Source organism: Heteronotia binoei, chromosome 9 (genome assembly GCF_032191835.1).
Source record: "Heteronotia binoei isolate CCM8104 ecotype False Entrance Well chromosome 9, APGP_CSIRO_Hbin_v1, whole genome shotgun sequence".
NCBI classification, from domain to species: domain Eukaryota; kingdom Metazoa; phylum Chordata; class Lepidosauria; order Squamata; family Gekkonidae; genus Heteronotia; species Heteronotia binoei.
Genome location: NC_083231.1, coordinates 88,864,785 through 88,878,674, shown reverse-complemented (window position 1 = coordinate 88,878,674; position 13,890 = coordinate 88,864,785). Strand labels below are relative to the sequence as shown.

Below are 13,890 nucleotides of genomic sequence, written 5' to 3'. Positions count from 1 at the left end.
CCCCAGCAAGCTGGGTACTCATTTTACCAACCTCAGAAGGATGGAAGGCTGAGTCAACCTTGGGCCAGCTCCCTGAACCAGCTTTCGCTGGGATAGAACTCAGGTCATGAGCAGAGAGTTCAGACCACAGTGCTGCAGTACTGCTGCTTTACCACTCTGCGCCACGGGGCCGCTGCTTGGAGGAAGGCACCACCATTAATGGAACACATATGCAGGATCCAACCCAAAGTATGATGGCGTCTGACTGTCAGCGAAGTGGGAATATTCCTGGGGGGGGGGGGGGGAGTGTGGAACTCATACCTTCCTGTACATAAAGTTTAGAATACAGTACACCTCAGTCACTCCAGCAGAGAACACAAGACTACATAAAGAGTCTAGATAGAAGAGTTGCTTTTTATACCCTGCTTTTCGCTACCCTGAGTCTCAAAGTGGTTTACAATCTCCTTCCCTTCTTCTCCCCAGAATAGACACCTTTTGAGGCAGGTGCGACTGAGAGAGTTCTGAGAGAACTGTGACTGACCCAAAGTCACCCTTCAGGGTTCATGTGGTGGAGAGGGAAATCAACCTGGTTCTCCAGTTAGAGAGGCCTTCATCCATCACTTTTAATCACCACATCAGAATGGCTATCAACTGAATCTGACCAACACAGCTGTTTCCGGGGGGGGGGGGGGCGGAGTCATGCTGGTCTGTGGCACCAAAATTAAGCAGAAGTCCAAGGGTAACTGCAAGACCAACATCATTCTTTCCTGCAGATAGAATGCTAGAATGAATTCTAATAGTTTTTGAGTCTCCTGTTTCGTCCCCTTCAAGTTTCTACTTAAACTAGAAGGGAGAGAGAGTGAGAGGAAAACAAACCAGCTGCGAGGCTTCCTTCCTTCCCCTTCCCTGACCTTAATCTGGGTTGGAGCAGCAGGGAGAGCAGGACTTGGGCTCCAAGCCTTCAGTTGTTGCTCCCGGCGCGCACAGCCAGCATTGCTACTCTCATTATCCTCCACTGGGACAGAAACAACGGCCTCCCTAATCTGAAACACAAACCTTGCACATCTGTTTGGAAGGCAGTCCCATTGATTTCCAGTGAGCTTACTTCCAAGTAAGTGTGCTTGGAAGTTAGTCCTGGCTTTTAATTGACTGCCAATATTGTGGTTTCACTCTGAACTTTTGCATTTTGGCACCTTCTCATCAAACTGGAAGGGCTTCCGCCACACAGCGAAAAGCAAGATGATTCAACACGATCATCCAGCTCCTTATAACAGCCATCACCTCTGTCTTGTTGCTACTCTGCCCTGCCAGTGTGCACCTAGAAAGAGAGAGAGAGCAAATGCCAGTGTGTGCAGTGGTTAGAGTATCAGATTAGGATCTGAAAGACCCCGTGCTCTGGAAGTTCAGCGGGTGCCCTTGGGCCACTCCCTTAGCCTAGCCTGCCTCCCAGGCTGGTTCTTGTGAGAACAAAAAGGACGAAATAATTATGCTGTAAACCCCAGGGCATTATATCTATTCATTCCCCCTGCTAAGGGTTCTGAGGACCGAGCAACAGGCCTAGCTATCACAATGGATGCCAACTTTATAACCATTTAGAGAGCCCCAAAGGAAAGAACTTCCATGTTCAGGAGCAGTATGCCTGAGTGAACTCGGGGCAGCAGAGCGGGTTCCTCCATCTCCCGGTTCCCCAGAAGCGCCCGCTTCCCGCCGTCGGAAGAGAATCCTGACTCGGTGGACCTTAGTCTGAGCCCCTCCCCTTATTCTCCGAAGCGCGACGGTTCTGGGTCCACCACCCCCACCTACAGGGGCCGCGCTCCGCTTTGCCTACTGCCTGGAAAGGCGCTCCGCATTCGTCAGCCGGAGGTGGGACGGGAAGGGGGGGATGGACGGGAGAGACCGAGAGAGTTCGGAGCCGCCGCCGCCGCCGCCTCGTCCTACCTCGCCTTGCCGGTGGTAGTGCTTGAGGGACTTGCCCCCCGGGCCGAGGATCTTGCCCTTCTTGCTGCCGCCCAGAGGCAGTGCGAGGTGGAGCGGGGCCGAGCGGTTGGTGGCCTGCGTCGGCGCCTCGCCCATGAGGGTGGCCTTGATGGAGTTCACCTTGGTGCCGTCTAGCTGGGAGCTCTCCGCCACCAGGAGCGCGGCCAGGAAGAGGAGCGGGCGGGTGGAGAAGGCCTTCCCGCTCCGCATGATCGTCTCCCCTCGCCCCCCAAGTCCAAGGGGCTGGTCGCGGAGGGGGGCGGCGGCGGCGGCGGCGGCGGAAGAGAGCGGCGCTTCCCTGGGCCGGCGTCGGAGAAGGCAAAGGAGAGCGCGAGGGAGGCCACTCCAAGTCGCCAGGATGGCGCGCAAGGCAGGGCGCGGGGCGGCGGAGCCGGTCCCTGGAGAGAAGCGGCTTGCTGGAGCCCCCGAGGCAGCCTCCCCACCCACCGAGCTGGGGCTTGAGAGCCAGGCAGTCCCCCGCCGCCCCTGCCTCGACGCTCTCCCGCAGCCCCACCGGCAAAAGCCAACCAGATCCGCCTCCCAGCAGCAGCTCTGCGACCAGCTCCGCCGCTCACTCGCTCGCTGGCGCTTTCTCTTTCTCTTTCTTTCTTTCTCTTTCTTTCTTTCTTTCTTTCTTTCTTTCTTTCTTTCTTTCTTTCTTTCTTTCTTTCTTTCTTTCTTTCTTTCTTTCTTTCTTTCTTTCTTTCTTTCTTTCTTTCTTTCTTTCTTTCGCTAGCTGGCCCCGGACATCCCGACTGCCGGCAAGCGGACGAGCCAGCTGCAGCCCCCCTCCCTCAACCGCTTCGCCTGTCGCTCCAAAGTCTGTCGGTCGCCGCGCTGCGGCAGCCTCGCTCGACTCCGCTCGCCTTCTGCCCCCCTCCGCTTTTATAGCTTCCCCCGGTGGAGTGCGCTTTCCCCCGCCCCCCAAAGCTGCGGAGTGACAGGCAGGGAAGCTGACTCATTCCCTCGCCCACTCCCGACTTCTCCCTCCCAAGTCCCACCCGACGGCCTTTCCAGCTGGGAGACGAGTGGGACCACACACACCCCCCCCCCAGCTCCGCCCAGCATCCACTCCAGAACCGGGCTCTGTCTTGGAGAAGGGGGATTCTGAGCATGCCTAGAGCGCAGCTCCCTCATCTGTAGCTCTTCACGGGGTGCCGTTAACATTATTAATAACGAGAATGAGGTGAGGATGAATTGTCACAGTCAGACATTTGACTGGTAGATGGTATTCTGCAATTGGAGATCTAGCTAAGTTCTTGGGAATTGCAGAGGTATCTTCGCCGGATTCTTGCCTGTCTTCTGGAGCTGAGCTGGTGGCATTTGCTCCATGCCCAGAATGCCCAGGTGTTTCTGGAGACCTCTAGGCCCTGCTCCAATGACAACTGGCACGATGATCGCTTTCTTTTCCCAAAGGCGGTCTAACTTTGTTTGCGTTAAGGCGGAAGAGGGGGAAATGGAAGACAGTTGAAAACCCATGTAACCCTAAAGAAACAAGGCCCAGGCAACCATCAGTAAGATTTGCCGTACTGGACTCCCACACCTTGGTCAAGCCTGCCCTAGAAAGTCTGCCATGAAAAGCAACGCCACCCCAGAGTCGAAAGCGACTGGTGCTTGCACAGAGGACTACATTTACCTTTTTACAGTTCTGGAGATGAATTGAGAAATTAAAGTTGGGAGACAAAGGCGGGAGAGAGGTCTGGGAAGGTCTCATTTGGAGGATAAGATTTGTGCACACAGAGATATTCCTCCACGTCACTTTTCCAGCCTGCAGCCAGAGCTTTGTGCGACTCTGAAAGCTTTCGAGTGCTTTGCGCTAGAAGATGATCAAGACAGGACCGTCGATTTCGCCTGCGCGGCGCCCTGAAGCGCTCTCGGTCTCACGCACACTTATAGGGGCTCCCCCTTGTTCGGTTTGCGTCGGGATGCTAAGTCCAAAATGGACTTTGTGGCCAGTGGAAAGGGGCTTCTTCCGCGAAGATCGTTTTGCCCGAGTTTGGCTGAAGCAGAACAGCTGGATTCCAGCCCTGTTGTAGCACCTGAGGGACCAACAAGAGAGTCGAGGACAGCCTTTGGACAACCCGTCCTAAATGTAGTTGCTACTGAACTGGAATCTCACTGGGCGTCTTCCAGAACAAAGTTTGAGCCCAGGGGCATCTTTAAGACCAGCACAATTTTATGCAAGGTATAAGCTTTTGTGTGCGAGTCCAGTTCTTCAGACCTGAAGGAGTGTGCTTGCGCAGGAAAGCTTATACCTTGAATAAAACTTTGTTGGCCGTGGATTCGAACTTTGTTCGGCTGCTTCGGACCAACCAGGCTGCCCACCTGAATAGGACTTCCAGAGGGCCGGAGTCTAGTCTCAGCAGCCTGAAAAGAACCTTCCTGCAAGTGTCTGGCTTCCAGTTTGCCGATTTCGAGGGAAAGACCGGCGTTCAGGTTAGACCAGAGAATCTGCTGGTTCTTCTCCCTTAGCTGCCTTGCTGGATCCAGCCGCTCCACATTTGGCTTATGAGACTCCGGGCTTGCAGCGGATGGGGCAGCACCTCAACCCCAACCTGAAATAAGGCGTTCCCTCTAAACTGAGTTAGTGTGAGCTAACTCACAGTTTTTTAGCCTCCAGCTCGCACATTTTTGTCTTAGCTGAGGAAAAATGGCCCCAGAGCAAACTAATTTACGCAGTGGCTCACAACTTTAATGCCAGTAGCTCACGAAGAAGAATTTTTGCTCACAAGACCCCACAGCTTAGAGGGAATATTGGCTGGAAAGCAGGTCCCTCTTTAGCTTGGATCTACCAGAGGCTCAGGGAGTCCGAGGGCGCTCAGAGGCTCTTCTTCACAGATGTGGGGCAGCGTGGTGGCCCGCGCTGCCAAAAGCTATGGGGTTCTCCGCAGGTTAGTGGTCTGGTTAAAACGCCCAAAGGCCCTGACCTCGCTATGCAGCGCCCAGTCCTTTCCACCTCGCCTCGAGCATTTCTCCAAGTCGTGGTCCCTCATTTGCAAAGTGAAAGTGGGCTGGCTGCTTTTGACAGGCAGAAAGGCTGGAGGCGCCTTCAAAGTCACCTGTGAGCAGGGCTCCTGAGTCCGGCCATCGGTCCATTAAAGTCAGTATTACCTGACCGGCAGCAGGTCTTCAGGATCCCAAGCAGATCCTCACTTACCAGATCCTTTAAAGTGAGGGTGCCCGGAACTGAATCTGGGACTTTCTGCATGTCAAAAAGACAGAGCCACAGCCATCCCTCTAAAAATCTGCCTCACTGAGCATAACACGTCCTCTAGAAGCTAGAAGTGCCCGCGGGTAGGAGAGTGATGACAACATGCCCGTCTTTAAGGAGCCACTTTATTCTTGCTACAGCAGACGGAGCGGGCAAAGCGGCGCAGAGATACTCCAGCCTGAGCACACTGAAATCAATAGAGCCGCTGGAGCGACTCTCCATACGATATTACCTTTGCGCGGCGGCTACCCCTTCCTTCTCTGGCACTCGGCTCACTCCGCGGAGAAAGCCCTTGGCCTCCATTAGAGGTCTGGGTAGACTCGGGTTTGGCGCCGCCGCCGCAGCCCCGCTGATTGGCTCGATGTCGGGATCTTGCTTCGATTGCGAGTCTCCTAAAGGGATGAGAACCCCGTCTTTTGGAAAGCCGGTCTATCCCGGCGGACTGCAGCGGCACCTCCCCCTCCCCCCCCCGCGCCTTTGCGTCTATGTGGCAGCAGCGGGGGAATCCCACTCGCGGTGCAGTCCTGTGCAGAGGGGCTCCAGCCGAAACCCCTCGCGAATCAATAGACGTGTTTATGCTGGGCTTGTTCGGAACGGTGGATGGGAGCCTTCCCCCGGAGCTTGCTGTATTCGTTTCCATCTAGCCCGCCCCCCCCCCACCCTCAGCCCCTTGGGCTATACGTGGTTGCTTAGAAAGGCTGCTCTCCTCGGGGGAGGGGAGAGAGGAGACCCGAGGGGAGGGAAACTAACTGGCTGGCATTCTTCGTCCCGGGCGCCGCCGGCTGCTGCCCCTGTCCCTCGGAGGCTGAGGCTGGGGAGGAGGAAACAGGTTCTCTTGTCCATTTCTTGTCCTCAAGACAACAGAATTCCCTTCGGAGTCGCTCCCAGGATTAGATCGGTTGGCTCTGACGATCGCGCAAGAACATTTCGAGCCCCCTTCCACCCTAGCGGGACTGTGGGACTGGGACTGGAGAGGGGCGGGATCCTCCTTTCCAAAGCCTTTGGCTGCACACGTGGCGCAGGAGCAGCTGAGGACGAAAGGCCTGGGGGGGGGGGGGCAGGCAACCGACGTAGCCCCCTCGCCGCAGGACAATCCGAGGACTACTAAGGGTGAGCACTAGCAAGGCCAGCTGGAAATGCTACCCCCGGCGTACTTTCGTGCACCTGGGAAAAAACCCAGACCGGCTGCTCACAGAAGAGGCCGTGGATTTCAAAGACCTGCGGCTCATGGAAGGTGAAGTATACTGGCCCCACTGTGCTGCTGCCGGTAGGGTGACTCAGCCCCAGAGAAGCTGTTTTGGATGCAGAAAACCCAGCTAGCCTCCAGCGCTCCACATCTGCATTCAAAAAGATCAGTAATGAGAACAACTTTTACCCAAGACGCTGGTGAGCAACCACCAGTTAACTACGCAATGGTGGCGGGAACTGCACAGTGATCTTGGTTAGGATAGAATGGCTTTAGGAGCCCATTTGCTTGGGGACTATATTTCTATTTATCGCAATGGAACTTCTGAGGAGGGGAGTTGAGTTCCAGGACCAGCACAGTGACTGGTTTCATTTTTCATCTCAATTGAGGGAAGAGGGATGATGTGGTCTCTAGTGGTCACAGTGTCATACTAGGATCTGAAAGACCCCACAATTGTAGCCCTGTTCTGCCATGGAAACTTGCCAGATGACCTTGGGCCAGTCACACACTGCCTCATAAGAACATCAGAAGAGCCCTGCTGGATCAGACCAGTGGTCCTTCTAGTCCAGCATCTTGTCTCATACCACCATATGAGTTCCTCTGGAGGGCCAACAACAGGGCATAGAGACTGAGGCCTTCCCCTGATGTTGCCTCCTGGCTCTGGGATGCAAAGGTTTAGTGCCTCTGAATGTGGAGGTTCCTCTCAGTCACCATGGCTAATAGCAACTGATAGACCATGAATCTGTCCAATCCCCTTTTGAAGCTGTCCGTGCTTGTGGCCATCACTACATCCTCTGGCAGCAAAATCCACATTTTAATCACTCTCTGTGTAACAAACTATTTCTTTTTGTCTGTCCTGAACCTACTGCACATCCGTTTCTTTGGATGCCTTTGGGTTCTAGTATTTTGGGAGAGGAAGAAAAATTTCTCTTTGTCAACTCTCTCCATGCCATGCATAATTTCATAAACATCTATCATCCCTCCCCCCCAGTAGTCATCTATTTTCTAAACTGAAAAGTCCTAGATGCTTCAGCCACACAGGATTGTTGTGAGGATAAAATGGAGGATAGGAGAACCATGCATGCTACTTTCAGTTCCCATGGAAAAGAAAGCAGATAAATATATAAAACTGATGGCAGAGCAAAATAAGCTCCACTGAAGCCACTGGAAAGTTAAGAATGGAACAAAAGCAGAAATTCACTTGATAGTAAATTCGGTTGGATTTTCAATGGAATTTCCAAGGAAATAAATGTAAAGACTGTTACTAATCTCCATCTGATTAGCATTTCATTGAAGAGAGTGATATGGTTGGGAAAGAAATTAGCCAGGTTTACAGTTCATTTCCTCATAGGTTGTTTACACCTGGATTATCCAGTGGTGTGGAATGAAAATGAGAAGAGCAAATGACTGTTCCTTGCCCCGAATCAATACGGATGTGTGTAGATGTGCTCTCCATTAGTCACTGTGAATTAGCAAAAAATCTGTGTAAGCATAACCGGTTCATTAAATCAGTCAAATGAAATGAAATGTAGCCCTAAGCCAACAGACTGCAAAGTACCTTGACACTCACTGAATGAAGAAGGCTTACTTCTTACTCAGAAAGATACTTAGAGAGTATACAGAATGAACTAAGAGAGACACAGTAACCCTGAGCATGCTTAAATAGAAAGATTCCACTAAATTCAATGGGGTTTACTTCCAAGTCAGAAATGCTGTCAGGTTACAGAAGCTAGATGGACCAATGATTTGACCAATATAAGGCAGTCATGAATGATTATGGGACGGGGGCCTAGAATAGGGAGCCAGACCTCTGGCAGGGCTATGGACAGATCCAGGAAGAAAGGAAGGAGGGAAGGAAAGAACCTAGAGAAATTCCTAATGTTTTGATCCTGTGGAGAGCAACTGAAAAAGTTCAGAAGCATCAACATTTGCAAAGAGAAGCACCAACATTCTGTTCTCACCTCAAATGTTAGAAGCAACCTTCTGCTCTGGCCTAGGCCTCATTTGCCCAAGTTGACCTGTGCAGGGCAGATCATCTAATATGGATTGAGAATGACCTGAGAGGGGGGTATTTTTGCACAGCCAACATCCCTTGGAAGAACCAAATCACAATTGCTGTTTAATACATGGATCCATCAGGTTTATCCATGAAGTGGTAATGCCAGAATTAACAAACTGACAGTCAGACTGAGTAATGAGACAATTTATATATGAACTTTTGGGGGGAATAAGTTTGTATTGTCATATCTCCCAGGATTTGGAGCTGCAGTCTGGCCTGCCTCTTCTTGACAGGTTGTTTCTCCTGAAGTAGTAGAGATACAAGCATGTCTTTTCACTTTGCATTCTGAAGAAGTATGTTTAGTACATGTGAATTTTATTTTGTTTTACAATACTGTCCTGAGGACTTTCTTTATTGGTTGACATTTCCTATCCATTTTAGTTAAACAGTATAGTGCTTTTCAGTACTTTTTTCCTTTCTGTGCATAAAATATACACATTTAATGAAATGTTAGCTTATCAGCACCAGTAGTTCAGTTATCAAGACTGTGCTTTCCATTACACCATATTTGGCTCATTACTTTGCACCCATGGGATACACAGCTCCTCTTGTACTGTGGTCACCAACCTCTAGGTGGGACCTGAGATTACTTGTAATTACAACTGATCCCCAGAATACAGAGCACTTGGGGGGGGGGAATGGCTGCTTTGGAGGGTGGACTCTATGGCATTATATCATGCCGAAAGCCCTCCCCTCCCCTCCTCAAATCTCTTGGCTCTACCCACAAATCTCTAGGAATTTCCCACCTGGAGTTGAAAACCATACATTGCATGTGTATGCATATGGGGCCACATTTGCTCTACCAATCCATATGTGATTTTTTGGTGGATTCCATGCAAATTTCCTTTTGCATACACTCTATCAGTGAGGTCTGGCCCTTCCTTCATGCAGAACACCCATGTCAAATGTGAGAATGACTGAACTAGGGCCCTATTGTGCATGGAATTATTGGTTCAGTTGATAGTAACAACTCTCAGATTCAGGCAATTTTTGCAGTCTAGGTCTAAAGAATAAACTTCCTTCTTGTCCTGACAATGCTACATAATGACATTGAATTGACCTTTCAATCAGCATCTGCTATATGTATAATATTCAATGTAGCACTAATTTGGCACCACCTTACAAGCAGATGTTCAAATGGTATCCATTGATACATTTGGTCAAATGTTAAAGCAGTTACAAGATTTATAATGGTGATGGAACAATTGGTTGAAAGAATTAGGAATTCAGGCAGGATAGAAGGATGCAGGATGGGCAAAGAGGAGATGAAAATTAATTTATTTGCAGATGATATAATTATGATTATAGCAAATCCCAAAGAGGGAATTAAGGAAACGAAAATCATATTAGATTACTTTGAAGCGATATCAGGATTAAGAATTAATATGGGGAAATCAGAAATAATGTATTATAATATGAATTTGAAGGAAAGGAAGGAAGGAAATTAATAGGTTAACTAAAATAGGAATGGGAGTCAAGAAATTTAAATATTTGGGAATAGAAATTTATAAAAATATTAATAAGATAGTGGGAAAAAACTATAAAAAGGTATGGGAAAAGATAACAAGAGATATGAAGGGATGGAGGAGGAAAACCATGAGTATAACTGCTAAAGTAAAAAGTGTTACAATGTTTTGGTTACCAAAATTATTATATTTATTCCAAACAATACCATTAGAAATGGACAAACAAAAAATGAGTAACTGGAACACAAAAATACGAGAATGGATTTTTGGTACTAAGAAATTTAGAATTGCAATTTAGTATATAATCATAACTCTGAACTAGGATGGGGAGTACCGGACATAATAAATTATTATGAAGCTTTTTAACTTAAAGCATTATTAGAAATAGAAAGAGAAGGGAATCAGAAATGGGTTAGGTTTGAAAATGAAGCTAACAAAGGGGTAGGGAAATTTGGTATTTTTACAAATAAATGGACTAGAAATCTTAAATTGGATACAGGACCAAGGAAAAGTACATTAATGATCTGGAGAAAGTGGCAGCCAAAATGGTTAAAACAGATATCCAGATGGTCGCCTTTGGAAACTTTGGAAGAGGAAGGCATAGACTATAGATGGGGGGAACTACTAAAACAAAAAGGATATAGTAGAGCACAAGACTTGTTATCTGCAAATATCTTAAAACCATTTCAAGCTCTAGAGAAGGCAGTAGGTGCAAAATACTGGTTAAAAGCTGCAGGCTTATACACAAAAATAAAAAGATAATTGAAAATAGTGACATAAATATAGAAGAACCAATAGAAGAGATTTATAAATTAATGAAAAAAACCAAAAGAGGATTGGTAGGTGTAATTTATAAGAAAATGACCTCAGATGAAGAAGGAATAATAGCCCACCTTCAAAGAAAATGGAGTACAGAAACTCAAATAGAACAAAAAACTAAAAAATTAATGGAAGGAATTAAGGTAATAAAAATATTTAAGTTTAGGGAAATGGAGCTAAAATTTTATACCAAGTGGTATAGAACCCCAGCCACCTTAGCCAATATGTTTCTAGGATTAAGCCCAAACTGTTGGCATTGTAAAAAAGTGAAATGATGGTACACCCACATGTGGTGGGAATGTCATGAGGTTAAATAGTATGGGAAAATATAGTAAGAATAATAAACAAGCTCTTTCAAGTAAAGCTAAATATAGATTTTGAAATGATGTTGATGAGCACTCCAGGCAACACAATAATAGGGAAAAAGAACCAAGATCTATTAAAAGCGTTGCTACTAGCTGGTAAAGCAGTAATAGCAGTAGGGTGGAAAGATAAAAATAAATGGACAGAAAGAACCTGGCATAATTATTTGTTTGTATTTGTTTGTATTTGTTCAGTCAGATATAATGGATATAACAAACCAGGATCTGCCATGGGAAGATAGAACATCGAGGATCAAAGAAAAGTGGTCGCTTTACCTGAGCTGGATAAAAGAGGAACAGAAGGAAGATGTTCAGTGGAAGCTCCAAGCCCTCTGCCCCTGGCTGAAAGAAGAAGTTTAGATTGAGGGGGGAGGGATGGGGGAGAAAAATTTATAATGGAACAATGAGACAATGGAAAATTGTACATTCTAATTAGTAAACAATTCTAATTAGTAAACAATAAAAATTATATATTATATATATAATTTATATTTTTATATATATGTATATATATGTTACAAGATAGCTTCTCAAAATACTTCAGCTTCACAGGTTTACGGGCAGGACTGACTAACATTTTAGTAGCATTGTTTACCGAAATACTAAACAAAAAAGAGCTATTCTCAAGCAGCACTGGCCAGTGCTAAAGAATATTGTTAACCAAGAAATATCTTAGAATACATGATTTAGACCAAGTCAAGAGTGAATAAACATTTCTAGGACAAGTTTTCTAGTTTTTGAATTTGCTTTTCAGACTGAACTAGCTCCAAGCATGGATCCTCCAAAATGTCTTTTAAAGTTGCTTGGAGTAGAATGATTTCCATTTGCATCTTTGCAGAGACAAATTAAAACAGTATTAAATGAAGCAAATTTACCCAAACAGAAATATAACACTGGGGGGGGACCTCACTTTGAAGGAGAAATGTTTAAATACTAATAAAGTGAGATATCTATCAAATATTCGGAAAGCAGAATACATGATGAAAAGCAGACTGCCATGACTTTCCTCTTAAGGTATGTAATACTGTCACCAGGAATATAATTCCAAACACTTTATTTAATGTTCCTCACTGAACTGTGTCCAAGCTCTAAGGCTTCTTCGTTAGACTATGTGGCCCTGAGGATGAAACTCTTGTGTTATTAAAATAATAGGACTCCGGGTTAATATAAAACAAAATAAAAACTATTTGTACAATAAGCATATTGGTTTCAAGATGTGTATAGCTTAATTCTTCAATGAATAATAACTTCTGACTCTTTTACTTCATACACGCCTCACTCTTAAATCCTCCTTTCTTTTCCTAATTCAACTTTCTGACAGCTTCTGTCTCTCACACACCTATAATGCTCTGACAATATTAGGTTTTAGCTCTCTATCTAGCTCCTAATATGTCCTCTAAAAAGTATTCTACTTTTCTTCCCTAGAATCGTAACTCCTTTCACAGCACTAGTATGGGATTCTAATCAGAACACTGTTTTTGAGACTCTGTAGACTGCTGACTGATAGGCTTCCCAATCCCCAGGTCCCAGAGGGGGATCCCCCGGTTTTACAGACTTTCCCCCTCCCCCAGTCAGCTGGCTGGCGAAGCCCCTCCCCCACAGCCATCATGCACCTCCATGAACGATTCCCATAGGGAATGATGGGGAATTGATCCATGGGTATCGAGGGCTCTAGGGGGGCTGTTTTTTGAGATAGAAGTCCCAAATTTTCAGTATAGCATCTAGTGCCTCCCCCCAAAATACCTTCCAAGTTTCAAAAGGATTGGACCAGGGGGTCCAATTCTATGAGCCCCCAAAAAGGTGCCCCTATCCTTCATTATTTCCTATGGAAGGAAGGCATTTAAAAAGGTGTGCTGTCCCTTTAAATGTGATGGCCAGAACTCCCTTGGAGTTCAATTATGCTTGTCACACCCTTGTTCCTGGCTCCGCCCCAATGTCTCCTGGCTCCACCCCCAAAGTCTCCTGGCTCCATCCCCAAAATCCCCAGATATTTCTTGATTTGGACTTGGCAACCCTACTGACTGACCACAACTGACTGTTAACTGCTGTCACTCTGTTGAGAATTAACTGCTGACTGACTTCCCTCTCTCTTCCCACACACATATACTTCTTAGCTCTGCCCACACACTCTCAGTCACCAACCAATCACATAACTCAGTCCCCTTCTTTCACCCCCCCCTTCTCTATTGCAACTTACCAGAAATTAAAGGAATGCACATATATAAATTCAAATCATTACACAGACCAATTAATATTTGTGAATACATTTTTATATGAGAGTTACTATATTGGGTTGGATATTATAAACTCATTGCAGAACAGAGGGTTGGGATAGAATGGAACTTTTCTGCCTCCCTTCTCTCACTGCAGCCTGCTCATCACCATGAAATGTCACTCCTGGAGGTTAGGGGACCCGAAGAGATAACATAAGTCTGCAGCTGGAAAGGAGGATCAGCAGAAACTGCCAAACCCATTTTTTCCCTGATTCTATCCTTTAAGGGATTTACTTCAGAGAAACATCAAGCTACATGTGCTGGATAAGGAGTGGCCGTGGACATTGACCAAACATTGCAACTGCAGGGCTTGGGAAGGATGAAAAAGAAAGACAGAGGAAATTGACATTGTCGTGCCCCATATTTAAACTTGATCTCAGCTAGTGGCTTCACAGATGTTAGGTGCGGGGTTGTATCAACATTGTGGGGCTCTTGCAAGAAACAGCCTGCTGAGATGATGATCAGCAATTAATGATCAAGCAAAAGAACTTCCATTTATATATATTCTCCATAACTCAGAGATGAAATATGCTATTTTAAAGGAAAGGGACTGCACTA

General features: G+C 46.8%; 1 protein-coding gene across 1 annotated transcript in view; it reads right to left on the bottom strand.

Annotated features, from left to right (window-relative positions):
- The window catches only part of DKK2 (dickkopf WNT signaling pathway inhibitor 2), a 103,186-nt gene extending 101,002 nt beyond the window's left edge, over positions 1-2,184 (bottom strand). Inside the window, exon 1 of the mRNA XM_060246952.1 lies at positions 1,918-2,184. Within this exon, the coding sequence (XP_060102935.1) occupies positions 1,918-2,166 (249 nt within the window). The 5' untranslated portion in view covers positions 2,167-2,184. The remainder of the gene's footprint in view (positions 1-1,917) is intronic.
- Between the last annotated feature and the right edge of the window lie 11,706 nt (positions 2,185-13,890).